The sequence below is a fragment of the Vulpes lagopus genome, chromosome 13 (genome assembly GCF_018345385.1).
Source record: "Vulpes lagopus strain Blue_001 chromosome 13, ASM1834538v1, whole genome shotgun sequence".
Taxonomy (NCBI): Eukaryota; Metazoa; Chordata; class Mammalia; order Carnivora; family Canidae; genus Vulpes; species Vulpes lagopus.
This window is the reverse complement of record NC_054836.1, coordinates 35,783,430-35,809,734: the sequence shown is the minus strand read 5'-3', so window position 1 is coordinate 35,809,734 and position 26,305 is coordinate 35,783,430. Positions and strand designations below refer to the sequence as shown.

Below are 26,305 nucleotides of genomic sequence, written 5' to 3'. Positions count from 1 at the left end.
CTTCCACAGCTTCCAATGGGGTGTTACTAAGAAATTCTGCAACAATTACAAGGTTTTCAGGTTCTCCTTCTTTAACAATGTTGTGGAAAAGTAGCTATGAGCTCATTTCTTCTACATTTTAATGCTAACAACTTTTCTAAAAGTATTACAGCCTATTAAACCATATAGTTTGTTTCATAGCAAATAGATGCCTTTAACCTATTGTTTTTAATAGGTTCTTAATAGGGGCACCTGGGTGGTTCAGTTGGCTAAACATCCAACTGTGATCTCGGCTCAAGTCATGATCTCAGGGTTGTGAGGTCAAGCCCTGGGTTGGGCTCCATGCTGGGCATGGAACCTGTTTAAGATTCTCTCTCTCCCTCTGCCCCTCCCCCCTTCTCTCTCTAAAAAAAGTGAGTAAATAAATAAATAGAATCCTATATTATTTGTGATTATTATTGAGTAATTTAATGCCTCATAGGATTTCCCTAAAGAATCTCTAAAACTTACTTGGCTCTGACCATGTTTTGAGTCTTTGACTAAGACATTCTATATGAAAATTTTAGTTCAAATTCTTAGCAGCCTTTTTACTAATTGTAAAAACCCATGAAATCCAGAATATTTTAAGTCAGGAGTCTTCCTACATGATTATTTCAGTATATTTGCAGACTCTGCTTTTTGTGAAATAATATGAACCATAAACAAAAATGCAGCATCCATATTTGATTTTTATGTACGCCTTAGTGAAGCTATATTATATATCCCACTACCATCACCTTCTGAAGAGTGGTCTGAATTACTTTTTGTTGTTTATCTCCCATTGTTTTCTTTTTTTTCTCCCATTGTTTTCAAACATTATTTATAGATTAGAGCCATTTATGCCGTGTGTGGTTATCTTAGATGGGTACTTTTACTGTGATAGAATTTTATACTTTTCAGCTTTTATCATCATAAAGAGCATTACGTAAGCTCCCAGCCCTAGGCTAGCTAATGTTCAGTGCACTACATGAAGGTATAACCGTCATCCAATATCTTCCTACTATTCCCCTCCTCTAGCTACATTTATATGTCAATATAATCTAGCATGGGCAAAATGTGTAAGAGTGAATATACCTTGATATAGAAAACAGAATAATCCAAATATTAAATTTAATCAGGAAATGTTCTTAAAAAACATCTTGTAGGGAGAACAAGATTAAACAAGTAAATGGTAGTAACTGGAGAAGGGCACTTAAGGTTTCAGTCCCGAAATGGCTCAATCCTGCAGATCCATAATTGTCAAGCGTAGATGCAGTACTAAAAAACTCCCTTCTTGACTTATGCATGCTGACCTAAAAGAAAGAAGTTGTCAGTATTTCCTGATTTTCCAGTTTTTCTTCTTTATAGGTGAGGTCATAATAGTCACAGGAAAAGAATATAACATTTGTACAAGTGGAAATAATACAGGCTATAAATTTTTATATTTTGCCTGTTAAGAGAAAAACTAGGAAAGAATAGGTATTTTCCCAGATTCTTTGTTTGCCTGAGTTTATTTCACATACAGAAATCAAAAAAAATCAAATGGCCTTCATGTATTTTTACAAAATAAGGAGACAGAAACTAAAATATGTTTTAAGATATTTACAAAGGCTGACATAGATATTCCTATTTTGCTGTTATATATCAGCAATTAAAGAGTGTAGAAACTGGGGATCTCTGGGTGGCTCAGCGGTTTAGCGCCTGCCTTTGGCCCAGGGCGTGATCCTGGAGTCCCGGGATTGAGTCCCACGTCGGGCTCCTGGCATAGAGCCTGCTTTTCCCTCCTGTGTCTTTGCCTCTGTCTCTCTCTCTCTCTCAAATAAATAAATAAATAAATAAATAAATAAATAAATAAATAAATAAATCTTTAAAAAAAAAAAAAAAAAAGAGTGTAGAAACCTGTCCAGTAACCCCAAAGCTACCTGTCTTTGGTATCAGCATTTCCTTTTCCTACTTAGCTTTCCATTGTGTCCAAGATAGTCAGAAATGATAGTTTGGGGAACAAAAACACTAGGTTGGTTTGGAAAATGCCAAGCTTCTGTCTCATTCTTTAAACACATTGCTTTTGGGGTTATTATTTTTATGTAATTTTAACAGCACAGTTAGCCACTGTTAACTTTCGGTATATACTATTCCAGGTAATGAAATTTTTCTTATAAATAACCGCAGTTAATAGAAGTAGATGATCCCAACATATTTTCTTACTTGCTTTCCTACTCAACAGTACGCTGTGAATGTTGACTGTCAGTAAATGCACTACTGGATCATCAGTTTTATGGCTGTAGATTGCCTACTAATGGATATGTGACGATTTAGTTAACTATCCACAGTATTTGAAGCATTTAGGTTATTTCTACTGTACTTTTCTTTTATTCCAATGAAAATGAAAGTTAGCAGTCCTTTTTAATTATGTTTGTACATTTATCTAGTCCTTTTTTCCAAGCAAATTCCGGGGGTGGGCATTTAAATCATATCGCAAATTATACTCCAGAAATCTGTGCACATTTGGAACTAATTGAGAAGTAACTGGTTTTATAAATTGTGAATTTCTGAAGATCAAAGGATATCTGGCCTAGTTCTGATGTAACTTTTTTGAAAAATGTCTACCTATGTAATAAGGACAGATCTCTTGTAGCCATCCTTGAAATTCATGGGCCACTTAGAATCTCTTCATGGTGGCATCGACCCATGGTGCCTGTGGAACTGTGTCAGCAGCTGTCAGTGCAAATCATCTAATTAACCTTCACGACCTGCCACCAAGCACATGGAAATCATTTTCCTGGTGCATACCTTTTGCTCTTCTTACACATATTATTTTCTTCCCACTTGCTTAGATACTTGTAGATCCTTTGGAAAATGCTTTAGCATGTTTTATGAAAATAAGAATAAATGGATCTCTTCATATTTTTTTCCAACAATGCAATATTCTTTCTTAACCACTTGCACCTATTCTGCTAAGAAGTATCAAGGCAAAGAAGAAAACTCAGATGTTCCTTGTCGGAAACGTAAGGTCTTACATCTTGTGTCCCAATGGATTGCTCTCTACAAAGACTGGTTACATGAAGATGAACATTCAAAAATGTTCTTAAAGGTAGTGTAAAATTTCAGGATATTCTTTGATGCCAAGTGACTGATTTTATTTTCAGCTATGCATTTCAAAAATCTCTGGTAAGTTGCAGTCATGCAACTTTTTTGTAATATTCAAAGAAAATATTAATTTATTTTGATTTTTGAGGCCTGATGTTCTGTACATCGAATTTTTTTAATTGTATGAAAAGAATGTTTTACGTTTGCTAATTTAAGGTTATTTTATATAATTCATGGGAATTTTGGTTGCAGATGGAATGATGAAAACTTGACACTATTTAATATGTTGAGATTTATTCTAAGTTTGAACTAACCAGTCCCATATATACAATATTTGTATAAAACATTGTTTATCACTTAAAAACTATATTGAAAAAATAAAAAAATAATAATAATAATAGTAATAATTTAAAAAACTATATTGACAAGACATACATTATGAAAGTTTCTCAGACTGTGATGTATTTTGAGAATTTTAAGCAATAATAACTTGCAAAATGGGTACCAACCTAGATTTACGATTGTAATTAGATAAACTGATGTTTCCTTTTTTCTTTCTTTCTTTCTTTCTTTCTTTCTTTCTTTCTTTCTTTCTTTCTTTCTTTCTATAGGCTCTATGCCCAATGTGGAGCCCAATATGAGGCTTAAACTCACAACTCTGAAATCAAGACCTGAGCTGAAATCAGTGTCAGACATTTTATCTGCTGAGCCACCCAGATAAACTGATAGGTTACTCTCATCACTAATAGACTGCAATACCTTTTGAACACAAATGATTCACATGGAGACAATATGTAGACAATTGGCCGCCTTTGGCCACCAAAACCATATTAGCTATGCAGGTTAACACAGAGAAAGGGTAGAATGGAATTCAGGCAGGCTGCAGGTCTGATGGATTTCAGAATAGACAAGTATTCAAACTGATTTTGTCTTTCATGAAGGAAATTACTTTGATTTCAAAAGCCAGGTGTCATTTAGGGTGCCTGTGTGGCTCAGTTAAGCGTCTGCCTTCAGCTTGGGTCTTGAACTCAGGGTCCTGGGATTGAGTCCCACATTGGGCTCCCTACTTAACAGGGAGCCTGCTTATCCCTCTCCCTCTGATCCTCCTCATCACTTGTGCTCTCTCTCTCTCTGTCTTAAATAAATAAAATCTTTTTTTAAAAAAAAGTATAATTTTGACATCCAGTTAAAAACTGGTTTAACCAACACTGTGCCTAAACTAATGTTATTTTTTAAATAACTGGGTAATAGGATTCGGTCAATTTTTTTCCTTCCCAAATGACTATGTGGATATTATTTTTTTAATATAGAATAGGCACGGAAATCTTGAGTAGCCTTCCAGGTATACCTAAGTTTCCAGCATTGACTGCTTATGGCCCCTGAAAGCTGTGGGAGAGCCACATAGTTAAGTGAGAAGCTAGGAGGTGGAATCCCACTTGGGATCTCACTGGTACCTGGTTTAACCCCCTGCATTGGCCCACATTCCACCTATTCCCTCAGCAAGTTGACCATTATATGAGGCCTAATCCTTACAAAATAAGCATTTCACTACCCATTTTTCTTTCTCCACCGCCCCCCACAGACCATATACAGGAATGTACTGGATGATGTATATGAATATCCGATACTTGAAAAAGAATTGAAAGAATTTCAAAAGATACTTGGAATGCACCGCCGTCAGTGAGTATTTAATTTTCTATGTTACAGTTAATAAAAGAAAGCAGCAAATGGGATAGAATTTGGGTGTCTTATAAGGTTCATCTTGAACACTTTGAATCTGGGATCCTTCTTGATTCCTTAGCTTTTCTAGTAGTAAGTTGTATATTTTGTTTTTTGTTTTGTTTTGTTTTTTAAAAGTTTTTATTTATTTATTCATGAGAGACACACAAAGAGAGAGGCAGAGACACAGGCAGAGGGAGAAGCAGGTTCCCTGCAGGGAGCCCGACATGGGACTCCATCCAGGGTCTCCAGGATCACGCCCTGGGGTGAAGGTGGCGCTAAACCACTGGGCCACCTGGGCTGCCCGTATATTTTGTTTTCAATATCAAAATGAATGAACATAAAGTCAAGCTTACTGGCTATTTTTTTAATCGTGTTTGATATGGTAGAAACCAACTGGGCCATAACAACCCAGATACACAAAAACAATTATTTAATAAGTTATTTAATTTTAAAAGTGTAAATATTTAACTTGTCATTTTGGGGGCTAAAAACTGTCTCTAATGGAATAGGGAAAAAAAAGTTTTATATGTAGGTTTCACCAAGTCATGAGGCATTTTTAAATCTCCATTTTATGGATTCCCTGAGGTTTCTTTATCAATTTAGAAGGATTAAAGAAAACCATTTATTCACTGACTTTTGGCATGTGTAAATATCCCAGAGGTATCTATCATTAGTCTTTCAGATTGCCAATACATGACTTACCACTAACGCTGCTTGTCAATTTTGGTGATTGAAAACATCATCGGGACGTTATTCAGTTTTCAGATAGAGCCACAAAGTTAATCTGAAGGGAAAAACTGCTGTTCTCTGATGTACAGTGTGCTTTCTCCTTAGTAAACATGAAATGCATGTGTTGTCAAGTTGTGAGAAACTTCTATGAAGATTTCAGCAGTCACAGAGGCACTTCTCATAGAAAATGTTAATTCAGGCCTTTCAGATGATTAATTTGAGATTTAAAGCCTGACCTAATTTTAGTAAAAAGAGATCCTATTGCAAATTGAAGTCTATATAAATTAATTTAAGGGTGCAAACAAATCACGTGTAAGCTTTAGTCTTCAATCATGAAAATCACACATTTAGAAATTCAGAAATGAAATGCAGTTTAGGACAATGTTAGAAAAAAGTGTTGTGAATTTGAGTGGTGTTCCCTTGTCACAGTCTACACCATAATAAGTTGTAGTATGAAAACATGAACAAATAAATGAAACAGGAAAGAAAAAGACAACCTTTATTACATCAAAATAATCCCCCACATGGAAGTTGGTCTTTGCTGTAAGGTAGGCCTTGTGACCCTTGGGAAACGAATTCATAGCTTAATACCTTTAAATGCATTCGATGCATTCATGGAACTTAATACAGTCCATTTAAAAAACTTACATAAAATGAGAAGTAACAGATTGGGAAAATGATAAAGGACTTTTACCTCTTTGGTATAAGATTATGAAATATCTCTAGATTCTGGAAAAGAATTTGAGCTGGGGACCTACAGAATGTCTTCTTTCTACCACACATGGCAACATTCTGGAAATGATGTACCTTGGCTGACTTAACCATCTTACTAACAATAATTTCATCCAAAATCTATCAATTGCTGAGAAAACTTAGAGTTTCTGTGGACTGAATAAATCCAACTCTTCCTTCAGCACTCACTCTCTGTGGGTAAAAAGTAAAATATACCTGTTGAACAGATAGCATCTTTTCTTCCTTGATTCAGTCGAAATCCAGAGCCCTATGTCAAGGGTGTTATACATAGTGACCTAATGAATATCTGGTTTTATCTTTCTGAAAAGCAAAAACCTCTGCCTAATGTCTGAAAATTAGTCCTTTGTGATGATCATTGCATTATTCTGGGTTTGAGACAAAGACTAAACTTGTTGTCCTTCCCTTTCAGCACCGTAGATGAATATTCACCACAAAGGAAGGTGAGGCAGACCTTTCTCTATCTACAGTGGGGCCATCCAGTTTGGAGACCTTGCTTTGCCTCACTTGGCATTTCTTCATAATTAAAATGAATACTGCCTCAAGCACAACAGGAGCAGGCGGGGAAGCCTGGGGTTGTGGCCTGCATTGCTTTCCCTTCACTTTGCTGGTGCTACTGTAGATCCAGAGCCGGTCATAGCCATGTGCCCTTGTCTTGACATTCTGCATATTTTTGGAATCTGAGAGTTTCCCCAGTGTTCCCAGAGTGATATAAATTTGAATTTGAAACACTGATGCAAAAAAAAAAAAAAGGAAGAAGAAAGGGGAAAAAAAGACAAGAATCTTGACTGCAAGGGTGAGGAAGTCTAGTAATAAGCAAAAAGGTTTGTACTTTTCAACCTGACAAAAAGAGAAAGAAGGAGTGTGTTAACCTGTTCACCTTGAAGGGCAAATGCAAAAGAGATGTCAGGCATATGTTTTGTAGAAGCTGATGTATCAGATGGAGAATCATATGAATAATATAATTATTTCCCTTAAGCAAATCATCATGAGGCAGCAGAAGTATGCAACTGTCCCAAAGTTGCTTTATCCAAAAGCATAGTTAATATTGGGGTGTCTCTCTCTAGAGAAGAATCTGTGGATGTTTGTACTAGCCAGAGGTTCAGAATCACGCTGATACTCTCCAGCATGTTGCAGGGAATAATTATAGGAGCTTTTTGCTTGCTACTGGCTTTGGCCAGGGTCTGTTGTGTTGCTCAGAATCTCCACCTCCGCATACATTAATAGAGGCAACTCCCTATTTATTCCTCTAAGACTGGATGGGTGGGTTTCATTAAAAAAAAAAAAAAAGAAAGAAAGAAAGAAAAATTGGCTGGCTTTTTTGGAACATGTTGTAAACAGCTGTGGTTTTCCAAAGGGCAGGCATGCATTCATTCATTGTTCTCTTTCTCGCTCCTCACAGAATAAAGCCCTCTTCCACCAATTCAGTCTCAAGGAGAACTGGCTCCAGCACAGAGGAACTGTGACTGAAACAGAGGAAAGTGAGTATGATTTTAATGAGGGTTTGAGGTAGGTGGAGGGTGGTTAATCACCTTCAGTTCTCCCGCATTAACACATCAGCCCGCCTTTGAGCATTTCTAGCTATCACAACCCCTGTGATGAGCACAGTAGCACCCAATACGATGGCCTTTATGTTCTTCCTTTGAGTGTTGCAGTTTTCTAGATCATACACCAGACCCCAGAGACCAAGAACATTTTTAATTTAGGAAGGGAAAAAGGGAGACTGCGAAGAGTCTCCCTACTTTCTTGGGTAGAGGTGCAAAATGGCCTGGAAGTACCACCTGTTCTCAATCTGTCAGCCCATTGCCTGGGACTGACTGGAAAGTCCACTACAGCCAATGTGCAGGCCAGGGGTGGGGCCAGTCTCTGAGATGCAGAGATGTGACTCTGGGAAAGAATAGCAGAAGGAAGGAAGCGTGGGTGAGATCCTGCAAGGCCAGGAGGTGGCGGGTGGAACCACGCCCCCAGGGCACCTGCTGTGGGTGACAGGGCTTGGGACCCACTCGGAAGACGGCTGCTCTCTCAATACCAGGGGCAGGGGGGACACCTTCTATCTGCTCCCCCACCAAGGTGCTACCTTCTATGTTACAACCTTGTAGCAGAACAAGAAATGGTTTCCTCCCGTTTGCATAAAGGTTGAGTTGAGTACAGAGCCTGGGGAAACACAGCAATGGAAACATTCAAGCTGGTGTGACTAGGAGACGCTCAGTATGTGCTGACATTCTAAGTGTAAACGTCTCATACCTGCTCAGCTTCTCCCATACTTAAACAGCAAAGTGTCCCCACCGATGCTTCTTCTTCAAAGTATTTGTGGAAGCTGGGAGGGAAATGATCTTACCTCCTAATTCCTAGTTGCTGATCCTCCAGACTTATTTGTCTTTAAATTTTATGGGATAATTTCCCAAGCTGTGTTACAAGGAATATAAGTATTTCGAGATGCTCCAGCCTCTTTTTGTTCATCAGTTTATTAAGCAAGGTATAAACTTTCCTCATATTCAGTGGGTTGTGCACTAGACCTTGTCCTGCTCAAAAATTTTCTTTTTCTGTGGAAGACAAAAAGCTTTTTTGCCTTTCACGTATCTGTTGACAACATATAAATCAACTGTTTATCAGATGATACTGTTTTAGTGACACACCCAACCAAACCAAGAGCAGAATGCTGTCACTGGTTTCTGGTGGCGTGTTTACTTTGAGGTTTGTGCATGTAAACTCACGGTTTTTCTTCTGCTTCATTTGCCTTTGTGTGGAAACCATCCTAGGTTTATTTTTGTGGGTCTGTTTAAATTGAGTATAAGATTTCTCTAGGAACTGCCCTCCCCCTTTTTTTTATTTTTTGCAATATGGTAGAGAAGAATATCTCTGTGTATTACCTTTTTGAAAGATGCTAGTATTTTATACATTCAGAGTAGCTGCTGCAAGAAGCAAATAATGTATCTGTTACCTCCACTGCTATTAAACACTTTCTGCTCTCAAATCATAAAGAAAATTTCTTCCAGGACCCCGATTCACCCTGGTGGTATTGGTGTCCTAGTAATAATTATTTGCCCTGCAGACAATAAAAAGGAAATTTAAAGGGCTGGAAACATCACTTCTGTTTAGAAACCAAACTCATCCCCATCTTGATCAGGGACATCATTATTAAGTGACCAAGAAGCCTGAACACAAAAACCATGGCAAACTGGCAGATTTTTTAGACAAGCTTTTGAGAATTCTAATGGCAAAATGTGGTGTTCTTGAATGAGCCACTGGGACTATTCAGAAATGGAGTATAAAATAAAAATGTATGAGTTAGGTATCTTAATATACTGCTTTGGGAAATCTCAGTAACCCTCAAAAAAGGGACTCAGCTACGGTTCATGTACCACCCATTCCACTGTGGTGTGGTCAGGCTATCTCCACCATGAATGCATGCTTCCGTGACATGGGTCTCTCATTATGGTTTGGGAAGCCTAGGTCCTCGGCATGCTTATTCACCAGCTTTATGATGTCTGTATCTCTTGTGTGGGCAAGCACACATTTCTATATGTATGCCCACAAGGCACCCATGTACAGACACGAATATGTAAATCTAGTTGGGTAGGTTTTATACTAAAGAGAATAGGAAGGTGGGTGCCTTAATTTGAGAAAATCTGTACCTCTTGGCTACAGTTCTCAGTTCACTAACATTTCTTTTGGTTGTGTGCAGTTTTTTGCCACGTGTATATAACGGAGCACTCCTATGTCAGCGTGAAGGCAAAAGTTTCCAGTACAGCACATGAGATCCTGAAAGTTGTGGCAGAAAAGATCCAGCATGCAGAAGAGGATCTGGCTCTGGTGGCCGTCACATTCTCTGGGGGTAAACTTTTCTGTCCTGGAATATTAATCTTCCACTGGATCTCCCCTGAAAGGAGAGTCGACATTTTTATAGAGTAAACGTGTGGCTTGTCCCTTCTGGGTCCGCAGCTGGATGACCACAGTAACAATAAGAAGCTGCCTCGCAGAGGCGTTTCCATGACAACAGTTGGGTACTGTTGGATCTTGAATTTCCTCCCCAAGAACTGAATAAAGGGCCATGCCAGTGTTTTGAAATATATTATAAAGCTTTTCATATTTTATACTCTAGATAAGCCTTCTATTTTCATATTTAAATTAACTTGGGAAATTGCTAAAGGATGAAATTACTCTAGGAAGGAAAAAGAAAGACAGCCTTGAACTAGTCATATTGCTGCCTGACAGTTTAATACTTAAAAAGACTCCCTGTTGAAGGAAATAAAAACTCCAGTAAGCTGAAAGCTCACAGGCAGTGTTCCTTCAGGTGGACGTGGAGAGTGAGGTCTAGTTATAGCTTTTCCTTCTGCAGGGCCTTATTTATCCTCAGAGAATGGTTTATTGTCTGTTTTGAATAAGATCACACAGATTACAAGCTGAGAGTATTGATCTACATGACCTGAACAGACCCCTTCGTTTTCACTGGGGCCTGTCCGATCTCAGTGTTGCTGGCCTCCTTTTTGGCTTACAATCTTTATTTAATATCTCATTAACCCTGAAAAAAAAAAAAGAAAGTGTCTTAGCATCTGTAGTTGAAAAATGGGAATACCATGTGAACTAAACAGAGATAGGGCGGGAGGGAGCGGGGGAGCAGACACCCGGCATTTCTTGACCCTTTGTTATCCTTATGGTGCTGGGGGAGGAGGACAATATCCGGATTTAACTTGGTGTTAATGCATTTGTGTAACAGAATCTTGTATTGCTTTGTTACCCAGAAGCAGGTAAAATGGTCCGACAAGCTAGTGAATTACATATGCAAACCGTATAGCCCTTCTCTTTGGGTCTCATGAGAATCTCTCCTCCCTCTCAAGGGGCCCTAATTGTGCATCCCATCAAAACGTTATCTAGAGAAAAAGAGCAAAAGTGGGAAAAACATCTGCACTCCCTGGATTTTAACCAGTGTTGAATTTTTAATAAAATATTTCTGGCATGCCAGATAGATAGGATAAATGTATATTATATTTAATTTTAAGTGACCAAAAATATTAGTTGATTCTAAACAATATTAAGCTTCAGCAGAACCAACATTTGTCTCTCAAGACAGTACCATTACAAAAAGTAGTCATTGCGTCCCCATTTTAGAGGAGGAAGGACCCCAGGTGAACACGGTCGCAAAACTGAGACCCTTCTCCCTTGGGGCAGACTCAGAGTCAGCCCAGGGCCACATGTGAATCTGGAAAGTAATGAGTAGCTCTTTTACTACCCAGTATCTATTTGATGGCCATGAAATACCATTTTTACACTCTATTAAATTAGATTCATCAGGGAGGCCAGCGTTGTTCTAATGTGTATAAACTCACTGCTAATCTTCTCTAAAAATACCAGCTTATTTCTTGAATTATCCCACAGATTTGGAAATGTGCCATCATTTCCCATCAATTAGTACTTTTTGTCTGTTAAGAACCTTTCTGCCTGTAGCTTAATATCCTCCAAACAAAAATGCTTTATAAAGAAAAAGAAGGGGAAAAAAGAAAGTTTAATGTATTCCTTGCTCTAATTACCTAATTTATAATAAATAATGTTTTCAATACTACTTTAAAATGAAATGACAATGCAATCTACTCTTACTGTCTTTTTGTCAAAAAAAAAAGTTTTAAAATATCTCAGTGTTGTATGTTTTGTGGATTTTTCTAAAAGAACTGGTGCTATTATCCTCATGTCTTTCAGTAGGTTTCTAGCTGTTTTCTACCTGGAGTAGGTAAAGTATATGTGTGTAGTAACAGAAACCTACCTGCCTAGTTTTTCAGAGCGTAAAATTCTATGAGCTTTTATCTTTTATGGTGTAATGACAAACCTGAAAATAAGAAAAAAATAATAATTCTTAGGAAATAGAAAAGTGACTGTCAGAAGGCTGTGGCATTTTATTCTGTTGCAAGGGCAGAGGACTCTCATAATTCAGGTATAAAGTGGACATGGGAACATACAGGGTTGCAAGAAATTGTAGCTAGAGGAAGAGGGAGAAGATGGAAAAACTTCAGAGCTCAGCCGTGTGGGACCATTTACCACGCACGTCAATGGCCTGACATGAAAGTGCTATTGATCTTTATAATGCTGGGCCATAAAGAATATATTGGATTATCATTTGTGTACTCTGTATTAAGCAGAAATGTTCAAAACAAAATTTGGCCTTTGAACTGATTAAGTTATCTAGAAAAAGATACATGGAATATTGCATTCCCCAACCAGGCTGGGTAACTATAAGGCTGACTTATAGAAGCTGATTTATGTTACAGTGCAATAAACTTGAGGATTAGCTTAGTCAATTCCCGTCTGTAATTTCTAGTTAGGAGGAGGACATTTTTCTACAAAGAAGGCTATTGTGTTATAAGAGAGCTCCAGTGATGGTAGATAAATGGCTGAAGGGGAGGAATAATTTGTAATAAGGCAAATAGAAGAATACTTTTAAAAGACTCAGCTTTACCAGTAATCAAGAAATTTAAAATAAATGGAGAATCTTTTTTTGGTTTCAGCTAAATAGCAAACTTACCACAAGGAATGGTCAGTGTTGGTCGGTGTAAGAATTTGAAAGCAATTTGGCAGTTCGTGTCAAAAACATTAAAAAATATTCATTCCCCTTTGACCTGGTAATTTCATTACTGGGAATCTATTTTTAAAAATCACCTATGAACAGCCAAAGATTTATGCATAAGGTTGTTGACTTCAGCAGTATATAGTATGGCTGCTATAATAATAGATCCCATTTATCAAGCTCCTATTATGTGCCAGACCTGCATGCTAGTATTTACATATATCTTGCCGTCTAATTTATGTGACAAAAACATTGGAAACTATTAAATTGGTCAACAGTAGAGGAAAGATTACATGATGGTGTAAGGGACTGTTATGTAACCAATTAAACAGGACATATACATAAATAATTTTGACAAGTGGATAAGTGCTTATAATAAAATTGGAATATAAAACCATATATGCAAAAACTGCAAATGTACATGTGTGTATGCATCCATACTAATTATGAATGGCATATGTGTAAATAATTGCAACTATATGTATGTGTGAATGTTGTTTACACACATTTGCATCAAGATCAGAACAAAAACATACCCAAATGTTTAACCACATCACCATCATATGGTCACCAATCTTATCATCATCATCACCAATCTTAGAGTGATTGGATTATGAGTGAATTTTACTTTCTTCCCTAAACTGTTCTCTGTTGTAAAGAACAACTAAATATTTTAAGGAGAAATTGCAGGAGGCTTCTACTTTATGCATGTGGAGCAATGAGGTCCATGGTCCTGTTGTTGCTGTTGCACAGAGGATGCAGAACTAAATTAAATCTGCATTCTAGTTACTTTTAAATATTTTTCTTTGGCAATTTTCACTCTTTAGATATACTGTGTATGCCTACCACTGCCCTTGTGTTTCTAATTACTCTTTTTTTTTTTTAATAAAGAAAAGCATGAACTTCAGCCAAATGACTTGGCCATCTCCAAATCGCTTGAAGCATCTGGTCGGATATATGTCTACCGAAAAGACCTAGCCGATACTTTGGTAAGAACTTTTAGCCTTTTACTGGAAACACACATGGCAGACTACAATCGTATTTCTGTATCTTTCAAAATGAATGTTAGAAAAACACATCGAATTACTTCCTCCTCTTCTGCCAGCAATACACTTATCGGATGACACTAGTTTTGCAAATCAAAGATAGGTACAACTTGAGAAATCCTAAACCCTTCCGAAGTCAAACCTGTTTCTCTCTGGGCCCCTGAAACAAGGGATAGAAGAGAAGTGACCCCCCCCCCCATTAATCTTAATTCTATTCCTTCTTTTTTGACACATATGTGGAGATCAAGCTGAAAAATGTTACCCTGTGCAGATTTAAGGGGAAAGAGACTATATTCTTGATTTCTGTCCATTTGGCCCACTTCAAGTGTACCATTCCCAGGAAGAAAGGGTTGATTTTCAGCCTTCCTCATGTAAGATGGGCTTATAACAATGGTACCTGAGATGCCAATGAGGAGTAGGAGTTTGAAGATATGTAGAACCCATGCTATCAGTTATTTTCATTTCAAATTTAAGAACATTTACGGCTAAGCAGTTAGATGATTTGTCATTACTACTTTCCTAAAAACTTCAGCCTTGTGGTTGCTTTCTGCATGGTCGGATCCAGCCTCAGACTCCTCACCCACAAAGAGTATCATCTAGACCCATGGTCCTAGTCTGTTTCAGGGAGCCATCACCACAGTGGTTCTTTCTAGCCGACTCTTGTTGTATTTATGCTTGAGGAAAGTACATACCACATGAGTTAACCAAAACTGCTTATAATAAAAATAGTTTTTGTAAAATTATCTACAAGTATCAACCTGCTAATCATTGTCATTTTTTACACTTCTACCAGACAGTTAGGTGCTAGGTAGTTTACATACAGTATCTCATTGAACATTGCCAGTAACCTTGTGACATTCAGAAAGGCCAAGTAACTTACTCTAGCCTCTGCCTCCAAGTAAGGGAAAATGCTAGGACTCCGGGCCAATAGTTTTTGTCTCTGAAGCTCTTAGACATTCCTCTCATTTGTATATGATGAAAGAGCAAAGGAGAGGAAAATTTTTGTCTTATTTGAGCCTTTCTGCTTCTGAATGTCCTTAAGTTGGTCACAAAGGTCCTGTGTCTGTACATGATGTCATTCCATAAGCAAACCATGACAAATAGGATGCCACACAGCATCCTCAAGTAAATAATGAGACTGGCTTGACTTTAACCCTCACTAGGGAGGAGAACAATCTACCCCGTAGCTTCTGTGGAGCTGCTTATGATAGTAGAGACTCACACTCTCTTCCACGCCCTCCTTCCTCCTGCCACGCACAGACTCGGCAGTTCCCTGGTATGTACGCCCAGAGCTCTCTCCTACCACTGACCAAGGCCAACTTCAGAAGAGTAGAAAGCAGGCCTAAGCAGTGTTCTAATAGAATAAGTGGGTGCTCTGAAGTATGTTCCCAGATGAGCCAGTTGCCATCCTGCCCTCAAATGTTTCTACCACCAATTCTGCATACTGCCTGAAATTTCCCTGTTGCAATCATAGCTTTCAGTGTTTTATCTCAAAAAGATTTCAGTTGATTTTAAGGGCAGGATAGATAAGCTGTGAAACCACTAGAACTCACTATACTTAAATATAGATGAATTCATCTTCTCAGAAAGTGGGAATTAGAGCCCTGAATGAATGAATGGGATAGAGAAATAGAAAGTGTTTCTCAGAGAGGGCCATAAACAGCCTTGGATATAACCAGAGGGCAGTATCAGAGTAAGGAGTGCATTTAGGAAGAGAGTAGGAGGGGTAAAAAGCCAAGTGAAAATATCCTTACATCTCCAGATTAGTATACAGAGATTTTTTTTTAAAGATTTTATTTATATATTAATGAGAGACAGAGAGAGAGAGCAGCAGAGATACAGGCAGAGGGAGAAGCAGGCTCCATGCAGGGAGCCCGATGCAGGACCCAATCCCGGGTCTCCAGGATCAGGCCCTGGGCTGAAGGCGGCGCTAAACCACTGGCTTAGCCACCCCGGGCTGCCCAGTATACAGAGATTTATGTTGCTTCCCAACTCTTGGCTCTCCCTCTGAATGCCTGCAGCATAGCATGGCATCTCTCTGATTCCAGACTAATCAGGCCATGAGAAACATGGGCTTTCCCCCACTCAATATTTGAACATGCATTCTTTCAGCCCACCCAATGAGCTCCACCCTGTGTCCCACTCTGGACTCCAGGGACAACTTGTACCTTGACCTGCTCTGAAGAGAATCAAGTCTGTGGAAAAGCTCTGTGAAGGTCTTTTGTCATTTTTTTTTCAAATTAGCAAACCTTTTAAAGCAATAAAACTTGTAAAATGCAAATAGTTTTACAGTTTTAAAATAGGAATTAATATTTGGAATCTGAAATATTCCCTTCATCCTGTCATGTCATTTATTTTTGCGAAGTCCCATTCCTTTTTTTTTCCAAGTCATTAGCAGTTTTAACATCATGAACTACTCAAATCCAATCCCTCAAATAGAAGAATCATGTTTTATTTTTTTAAGTATACTCTAAGCCCAGCAAGAGGCTCAAACTCACAACCCCAATATCATGTGCTCTACCAACTAACCTAGCCATGCCCCTGGAGAATTTGTATTTTAATTAGGAAGTATCAAATATTTTGAAAAAGCTGTTAAATAATTTTTAATAATTTAACAGTGACAAAATATTTAAAGTTATGGTGGCATTTAATAATATCATACCAGATTTTAAGGAAATACGATTACCAGACTCATGTCTACTTGTGTAGGTAAAGCAACGGATACTTAATCATCTACCATGGGATATAAATGAAGTAAATTTTTTTTTATTTTTTGTTTAAATTTTTATCACTTTCCACAGGCATTTTAATAAAATTTGTAAATGTGTGTCTGGGATGAGGGTTGTTAAACATATTTCCTGTAAAAGCCATGTCTGTCTTTATTGAAGTACACCATGACATTTCTTTTGTTTGTTTTTATACTAACCTGCTGGCACATTAATTCTTACCAGAAGCCAAAGTGATTTCAGGGCTCTCGCTTTCATTATGCTGTCTGCTGGGGCAGTGTTTTATAATCAGATTTGTGGATGCGTACACGTGTGTGCATGCATGTGTGTGTGTGTGTGTGTGTGTGTGTGTGTGTGTCAGGGGGGAGGAGCAGGCTAACTCAATGAAGTATCATTGATCACATTCTATTGTTTCCAAGGCTGTTTTCCAAATTGGTTGTAACTTACCAAAGATGAACAGACCAGGGAAAATATTAAGTGCACTCAGACAAGATTACTTTCCTAATCTGGGCTTCTAGTGGCTTTCTGTGGCCATCCAGTTCAGTGCCAAACATTTGGGAATTACTGAGGATCCTTTTGCTTCTGTCTGTTGGTTTAGAACCCATTTGCAGAAAATGAGGACTCGCAGCAAAGGTCGATGAGGATTTTGGGAATGAACACTTGGGATCTTGCTCTGGAATTAATGAATTTTGATTGGAGTCTCTTCAATTCAATTCACGAGGTAAGTAAGGAGTGAAAAGATAAAATAAATGCTAGTGCTATTTTAACTGTGCATTCTTTTTGAAGAGTATGTATTTGTATGTGATTTGATTTAAGGAAGATCCATCATCGGGTGATATGGTTATGCTTAGGATACCATAGCCCAAAAGATATTTGGGGACTTTAAATACACTGAAAGACTGACCCAAACCTAGGAAGATCAGAATACATGATCATACTTTATTTGTTCCTGGTATAACCGTATGTGTACTGTAGTATAAAAGTGCTATATTTTTATATTTATGAATACTTCTATATTTACATATTTATGAAGCTCTAAGGGGGTTGAAGAGCTATTTCACATTTGACAACTTTGATATTGATACTTATATTTTCCATAAAGTTCACTGTAGTTATACAAGAATCGTATTTATGCACATACCAACACACACACAGCCATTCTTTAACTCAAGAACATTCTATAAATTTAGACTATACTGCAAGACTTAAAGTACTTTCTTGAAGCTTTGGAGATACATTTCAAATTTTTATGTTCATCAGCCCTCCGTTTGGAGACAGCTTAAACATATATAGAATAATAATATATTAGGGGCAAAATGCTGCTGACAATTAAGGAATAAATGTAGCCAGTAGAAAGGCTCACAGGAACCAGGAGATGAAAAATGAGACAGCTCTGTGCAACCATATGTTGCATTTGCTTTGCCATGTAGTGAAATTTTTCATTACAAAGCAGCCTTTCCTTCTGAAGAAACTCACGCCCAACTTGGGTACTTGAGCTTCAGTTTCATTTTAGAATGAATGTCCTCATATTTTCTCATTAAAAAATTCCAACATTAAATCTAAGCAAATAATGAATTCATTTGAGCTAAATAATTTGTGTCTTTGGAAATGTTAGTAGAAAAAAAAATGTTAGTAGAGTAGGTGTCCTTGCTTAGCTGCTTACTCAGTGGGAGAATGGGAGTCACTTCTATAAAGTACACACACTTGCATGCACACAAATCTTTATTTAAAAACAAATCTCGGGCAGCCCAGGTGCTCAGCGGTTTAGCACTGCCTTCGGCCCAGGGTGTGATCCTGGAGACCCGGGATCAAGTCTCGCGTTGGGCCCCCTGCATGGAGCCTGCTTCTCCCTCTGCCTGTGTCTGTGCCTCTCTCTCTCTTTCTCTCTCTCTCTCATAAATAAATAAATAAAATCTTTTAAAAAATAATAAAAAATTTTAAAAAATCTCCTTTGTTGCTCTGCATATAAGCAGTCTCTATAAATAGTTGCTCATCTTGCTCAATTTTGTAAATGTTGGACCTTGCCCTAAATCTCACTCTTGTTCTGTTTATGATTTTACTGAATCTTTTATCCATAATTCTCAGAGAGTAGGTACCCAGAGCAGCATCAGCAGCACCACCTAGGAACTTGTTATAAATGCAGGTTTGGGACCCCACCACAGACCTACTAAATCAGAGGATTGGGGGGTTGGGGCCAAGCAATCTGCTGAAAGAGGTCTCTGGGTGATCCTGATACACATTAAAATTTGAGAACCCTTGTCAGAGGGGAGGTTCATCTACCTATACTAGTGACAATCATTTTCACTTGTTTTTGCCAGTATAACAATTTCAGGAGGTTTGGATTTGATTAAGCCTGTGATTTAAACTTTAAAACTTCTTAGATTTTCATGTAATACTGTGTCATCTGCACATTCTAAAAATAAAACTTCTGTGAGAATTCTAAGTGAACATTATTTAATAAGACATCTCTAAAGCTACATTTCAAATTGAATATACTGTTGCTATGTTCTCATGACACATTATGATATGAGAATGACTACCTGAGGTAGCTCTTAAAAATGGACTGTCTTTTGGATCAACTTGTCTTTGTGCTGACAATAAATGCTGGTTGTGAATCCATCTTCTTTCAGCAAGAGCTGATCTACTTTACCTTCAGCCGACAAGGCAGTGGAGAGCACACGGTGAACCTCAGCCTTCTGCTGCAGAGATGCAATGAAGTCCAGCTCTGGGTGGCCACGGAGATCCTGCTCTGCAGCCAGCTGGGCAAGCGAGTGCAGCTGGTGAAAAAATTCATCAAAATCGCTGCACAGTGAGTTTCTGGCAGTGAAAAGTGCAATTCCTCTCGTCTCCTTGAGAGAGTACATTTTTTTTTCCTTGTGATGATTAGAAGGGTTAGGAGGTAAAAGTATAATACTGAGTTAAGTGACCAAATGATTGAAAAGGTCTGTCCTTGAATATTTATGTCTTTGCATTTGAAGTACTTATACTTTTAAGTCACTGTTAAAATACCAAACTAAAGCACTCTGCTCTGCGGGCCAGAACAGTTAAGCAGGCAGTGCACACATGCTCCATCCTGCAAGCTAAGCTACAGTGTGGCTGATAAGCTACAGCAGGCTAGGAAAACTGGGAAGATGACGTTAGGAGGGAGAATTATTGCAAATCAGGTGCATTCTAAGATCCTGTTCTTGGCTGCTGGATGCCCATGGTTTGAGCTTTACAAACTCCTTAGCAGGCCCAGCCCTGCCTGGTCCTACCTGACCTCTGAGCTTCACCCACTGGGTACAGCTGAAGCCACTCTGAAATGCTGGCTTTCCCATGCACACCACCGCCAGGCCTGGATATGGTGGTGTTGACTCTGCCAAAATGACCACTTCCACCTTGCAAATTGCTGTCATTCTTTAAGATCTAGGTCAAATGTTGCTTCTTTCCTGAAGTCATCTCTTTCCTGAAGCCAGATGCAGAGTTAACTAACTACTCCCTACCCCTACTCTCCCTCACACACAGGCTTTTTTTCCCTTTTTAACCTCTTTATTATATTTATTAAACTTCTCTGTTTATATAGAATCCCTTCACTTGGCTGTGTTAGCCTCCAGAGGACAGGGACCATTGCTAATCAAACATTGTACCTGATAAGGCTGATGCAGAACTTGGTAAATAGCAGTGACTCAGTAAAGGTTAGTTGAATGACATTTTAGTAACTTGCTGAGAGCATCTCTTAAAATACCAGATTTGTATCCTGAGACTGCTCTTGGGACAGCCTCCCAACAGAAGTAGACAGCACGAATCAGAATGTTTCCCAGTGCCCTCTCTTTCCCTTTTTATTTCTCTTTTGTCTTGCAAAATAGTTTTTACATCAAACAGTTTTGGAATATACATGTCATTTGTTCAAGAACTGTGTATTGATCTCTCATTACTTGGACAGATCCATGCAGGGAACCAGGGGTTTCCATGAAGAAACCAGACTGACCCTACACCCAATCCATGCCTTTGAGTTTTTGCAGCCTGCTGGAGGGGGGATACTTTGATAGCTCTGATGGCTAATTTGCAAAATAGAATGGAGGGTGTGCCCTATTCTGAGGTCACACTCTTAGTGGGGCTTTGGAGGAGGGGAAACTGTATACCAATGATGTGGAACAAGAATATTCAGAAAACATTTGTGAGGGAAGTAGCATTCAAGGCTGTATTTGAATTCTTGGTGGAACTGGACCGATAAGAATCAAAAGTGCGACTCTCTGTGGAGGTTAAACTCATTGGAGGAGGGAAGCAGAGACATTCATTAGAGGGAGACAGCATATGGTCAGGGAAAGGAATTGCATCCACTTTGACCAGAATGGAGGGTATTTGTACAGAAGTTGTAGGAGATTGATCTGCAAAGGAAGATAAAACCAAATTGTGAAGGATGTTGAATTTGAGATCGAAGAGTTTGGGCAGAATTAAGACAAGGATTATTGCAATTTATGTCAGGAGACTGATATGATGAAAGCCATCTCTCAGGAAGGTTGCTCCTAGCTAGCATATAGACTGAACTATAGGCAAAGAGACCCCCAGAAGCAGGACGTCCAGTTTACCTAGCAAGAGATAATAGAAGTCCCCTAACCTGGTGTTTGATGTGACTGGGATTGGATGGAAAGAGATACAACAGATATTCCTAAATATTGGACAGTTTTTATGATGGATATTCCTTTTTTTGATTTGGCCAGTGCATTCCAAATGGCCTATGAGATTCATAAAGGTGAGGCTCTTTTTGGATCAAAAGCTTTCTTATAAATGCCAGTTATTTGGAGAAATGGGACATTAATGTCCCAAGGAGCAAAATGACACCACACAGCTTAGTTCCAGTATAAGATTATATCTATCCTCAGGGAAATGAAATATATTCACATCTTCTCCATATGGCCCCATGCTCTTGAATTATTTACTGTACTGGTCTCTCTGTCCCTAGCCCATGGAATAGAATGCCAACAGAAACATAAAGTTAAATTCCTCATAATCACACTAGTAGGAATAACCAAGGGAAAATAGTAATTTCCATGATCATGAAGTGTCTCCCCTGCCTAAGGCATCTATTTGCATATTCATGTTTCCTTTCCTTCTCACCATCCCCATCCCCCACCTCTGTGGATTGAGTGGAGTTTATTTCCTCACACAGACAAAGGAGTGTTTGCTAAACTGGAATGTTTCAGTGTCAGTCTGTTCTTATCGTGGAATGAATGAACCTTGGTAACAAAGGATTCCAGACCAGTTTAGTCTCCAATATTTATACTCTATCACTTTGTCTTCTAGAGAAATGATTTTTTTCTTTTTACAGATTCAGACGTTAGGTATGTGCTTTTTTCTTTTTAATTGTAAATATGACTAAAAAAGAGATCTGGGCCAGGAAAATCGTTCATGGGAGCTAAAAGATAAAAAGATAAGAATTTGAAGATTCCAGACAGATAAATTATGCCAAATTAAAAAAAAAAGAATAATAAATCTGTTTACAATTGGTAATAATAAAACCATTTCCCCAAAATGTCTTGTTTTCAACTCCAGCAAATGCTATCTGAAAGGCTTGCTATATACTAGGCATTTGGGTGATGGGCGGGATACAAAAATGGAATGGACATATACTCTACCTATAAGGAACCTAATGTCTAGTGAGGAATCACAGGACCACGGAGCTTCCATCATGTACTAAATGGGAGGACTTGAGAGTAAGAGACAGCCTCCCATGGAGGTACTTGTGGCCTAAGGGTGAGATAGTTCTCTGGACCATGGGGCCCTCTGTCTCCACAGAGAAACCTGCACCTCAAATCAGCATACCAAGCAATGGCACTGGCTCACATTTCTTCTGGCCAGTGTGAACTTTCCAGGGGTTGACGACACAGAAAGGGCAGACTGAGGGAAGTAAATAATACAAGGGAAGCTGAGTCAAAGTATTGATGCAAAAAAAAAAACAAACAAACAAAAAAAAAAAGTATTGATGCCTTTAGTCACCAACAATTCATAAGAACACGTGGGTTTCTAAATCATTGGCCAGAAGGCATCTTTATTTATTCATGGAATATACTAAGCAGTGTCCACCCAGCAGAGAGTCGGTGGAAACCAGATGAAGGGGCCAGTTAGACTAAGTTTTGGGTCCTCTTGCCAACTGCAGAGCTGCAGGCCGGGCCAGAAGCCAGGCAAGGAAGACTAGGAGAGGCACAGCCCGTGCCTGTGGAGACTCAGCAGTAAGGGGCCTACAGCATGGTGCTTGCCCCAGATACATTGGACCCTAGGTATGGAGGCAGCAGTGCCTTTCCAGGTTCCACTGGTAATAGGGGTAGAACTTTCCCCTATGCTCCCTGGTGGGACCTGTTGGGACCTGGAGCCCAGTAGCTAGCCCACGAGGCTGGCACCAGGACAGGCCACTTAGGGAGGACCTGCCGGGGCACAGCCAGCTGTGTATGGTAGTCCTAAAACAGCCTTATCCATTCCCCTGGTTCTCAACTAGATGCTTTCATATATAACTTGCGCCACTGGGGACAGTTTTTAATACATGTTGAGAACCTTTAACGTCAAGATCGCTTTTGACCAGTGATGTAATGACTAAATGTCTAACTTAAAGAACCAGAAACTCAGTTAAAGAAGTTTTATACATTAAGACACTCATTGTAGCATTCTGTATTGGGTTGAATTGAATTGAGAACTTAAATGTTAACAATAGGGGAACGAGTAAACAAATCATGAAGTATGTTTTTGATGAAGTCATATAGCCATTAATGATGATAGTGAAGAATTCATGATACACACTGCAACACAGTCCTGAAAAAGCAGGACTCAGAGTTGCATATACATCAGTTCCATTCGAGACCCTGGTGGAGATGTGGTGGAAAAGGTGGTATCAGGCGCAAGCTGCGCTCATTAACACTGGGTACTTTTTATGTACCAACTTATTGTTGAGCACTTCTATATTTCTTCATATTTATCAAGTTAGAGTAATTTCTTAATTTTAAAAACTTGGGTCAGGGATGCCAAAAAAGTGGTTTTCTTAATACAGCCCCAGTAAAAGGAGTCTGGAACTCACAGGCTGTCCTGGCTGACCTGGGAGGCCAAGCCTGTTCTTCAGGCTTTGAAAATCAGTGGAATTTTGATCAGTTGAGTTGAAGGACATGATTGACATGATACAGAACAGATAAGCTTACAGAGTGTAGGGAGCTCAATGTGATTTTATTTTGCATTTTATTTCCTCCTTTTTTTTCCTTTAAATGAGAAATGTAGGACAGTATCCCCACAATACAGGCCATATTTTACATAGATACATATTATAATAGCTATATTGTTGATAGCAAAGAAAATGCTGTGTCATGGGAGGAGGAGCTTGGACCAGTGAGGTGAGAGGGGCTTGTCTGTGAAAACATAACGACAGCACCCTGAGTAAAGAGGTGGGACAAGAGGGCTGTTGGAAGGAGAGTATGCTATATATAAAGAAACGTGAATTCAAAAAGAAAAAAGAAAGAAAGAAACATGAATTCAAGAGTTTTCTGTTGAAGTTGTAAATGCGTCATCCAAAATATATTTTTTTTAAAAGGAGGAATCTTTTGGGGTGTCCAGAGGGTGTCAGGAGCACAGATCTTTTCCTAGAAGTAAGAACGGAATATGTTACCTGTGTTAGGAACGGTGGAGGGGATACCACCCTCCAAATGCGCGCACACACACACACACACACACACACACACACACAGAAGCACTCAATGTGTGTCAGCCATGGAGCAGAGTTCAGCACTGCCTTGGATGTTGAACTCTGTGGCCTAGGAGAGTCTTTCCAGCTCAGTCTTTTGCGGTCATTTGGCAAAAGGACGTGGCTCCAAGTACCTTGTGCTTTTTTTTATTCCGTAGCTGCAAAGCCCAGAGAAACCTGAATTCCTTCTTCGCTATTGTGATGGGTCTCAACACTGCCTCTGTCAGCCGCCTGTCACAGACCTGGGAGGTAAGCCTTAGGGGTTCATGTGGATAGGGGAGTGAGGCGTAGGGATAAATAAAACTGAACAGGAAATGTTCCAGTAAAAGTCCTTTAAAATAAATTGATTTAAATGGTTTAAATGAGACAAATACTACTAGGGGAAAAGAAGTTAAAAATGAATGTGTCAAGTTGGACTCTTGATCAAATGGTCTTCAAAATGGTTTTATTGTTTATATAAAATATATATAAAACATATTTTTCATATGTATAACATATGGGTGTTTGTGTGTGTGTGTGTGTGTGTGTGTATGAAAGAGATAAAAATTATAAAATGCTCCAAAGCTAGAATTTGTTTTCTGCTCCACTGCCATGACACTGTGGTTACAGTCCCATGTTGGTCCTGTCAAAAGTGGTGACATGTGTCCAGAAGCAAATTTGCTGAGATGCTAATGAATGTAAGCTTCCAGGCCTCTATCTTGCAGTGTGTTCACATGGATGATGTATATCTTTGTAAAATCTGCAGAAATAATCTTGTAATCTTTTTTCCAAAGAGGGCCCTCAAAATGCTAAGTTTCAGGCCTCCCAAGTCCAGGCTCTGCCACTGTGTTGCCTGATGAAAGCCACCTGAGTTCTAAGATGGAGAGGCCCACTCAAGTTAACCCAAGTTCTGGGGCATAGACTCTAAGGGCATATGTGGGAAGAACTGAAAGCAGGGTGTCCCTGAGTATGGCCTCCCCCTCGGCCCTATCACCTTCTTTCTTTGGTCTTTTGTTTGTTTCTCTTTCTCTGTTCTCCACTGAATGGCTACCTCACTGCGTGAACCATTTCTCTCTCCCATCCTTTCTCTTTCACCTTTGAGGCTTCTCCCATATGATCCTGACCCGCATGTGGCTCGTGTGGTCTCCTGAGCTTCTCTCCAGTGCTCTCAGATTCAGCTCCTGTCACTACTCCATTGTCTTCATGGTTCCCGATTCTGACTCCTGCTAGATAGGCCAGCTCTCTTTTTTTCTTACTTGAGATGTCAACACAGGGCTCTGAGCATCTTAGTGACTCACTTTCTTTTCATCAGGGGCCATGCATGGTGGTGACCTGAGGGTCAGGGCCACTGCTCCCAGAAGGAGCGCAAAAGAAAAGAAAGGAAAGACCTGCCTGCCCCGGTTAAGCAAATAAGACCTGCATGCGCAGCCTAAGATGAAAGGGGGCGAACAACAAATGCCACAATTGATCAGGGCCGGAGGGAAACAAATGGCCAGCAAGGGTGGAGGGAGAGTGGAATTTGAATTAAACCAGCAAAGCCTTGATTTGCAGGAATTGAGAGGAGAAATAATTCAGTTAAATTCAAACAGCATGCCTTTCATGGACATGTAGACTGCCTGCTATGTGCAGGGCCTTGCATCTGTGCCACAGCTGATAGGAAATGGGCCAGACCAGTTAGGAAATGGGCCAGACCAGTTAGAACAGAGCGTTTGGGGATGGAGGTCTGGAGCCAATTGCAGGTGGACCGCAGGAGGGCAAGGGGAGAGTCCCACCTAACTACCCAGCTAGAAAGGGGCAGAATCAGAATTCAAATTCAGACCGACTGACCACTCAGGAGGGCCTGCCATTTCCACCCTCTCTGACTTTCCATGCCTTCTATTAATGTGGGTGATCTTTGCGATTCAGCTATCCTACTGTTGCTCTGCAGGCTTTGTCAGTTAGGGTTTTTATGGTCTTTCACCATTAGCCCTCCACTGTGAAACACAGTTATATCATTTAAGCAACAACAACAACA

General features: G+C 39.3%; 1 protein-coding gene across 1 annotated transcript in view; it reads left to right on the top strand.

Moving 5' to 3' along the window:
* Positions 1 to 26,305, top strand: part of RAPGEF5 (Rap guanine nucleotide exchange factor 5) — a 230,116-nt gene that overhangs the window by 184,062 nt on the left and 19,749 nt on the right. Inside the window, exons 13-21 of the mRNA XM_041727416.1 lie at positions 2,944 to 3,088; positions 4,667 to 4,764; positions 6,698 to 6,728; positions 7,688 to 7,766; positions 9,971 to 10,120; positions 13,733 to 13,830; positions 17,212 to 17,334; positions 19,244 to 19,422; positions 24,471 to 24,561. Coding sequence (XP_041583350.1) covers positions 2,944 to 3,088; positions 4,667 to 4,764; positions 6,698 to 6,728; positions 7,688 to 7,766; positions 9,971 to 10,120; positions 13,733 to 13,830; positions 17,212 to 17,334; positions 19,244 to 19,422; positions 24,471 to 24,561 — 994 coding nt within the window. The remainder of the gene's footprint in view (positions 1 to 2,943; positions 3,089 to 4,666; positions 4,765 to 6,697; positions 6,729 to 7,687; positions 7,767 to 9,970; positions 10,121 to 13,732; positions 13,831 to 17,211; positions 17,335 to 19,243; positions 19,423 to 24,470; positions 24,562 to 26,305) is intronic.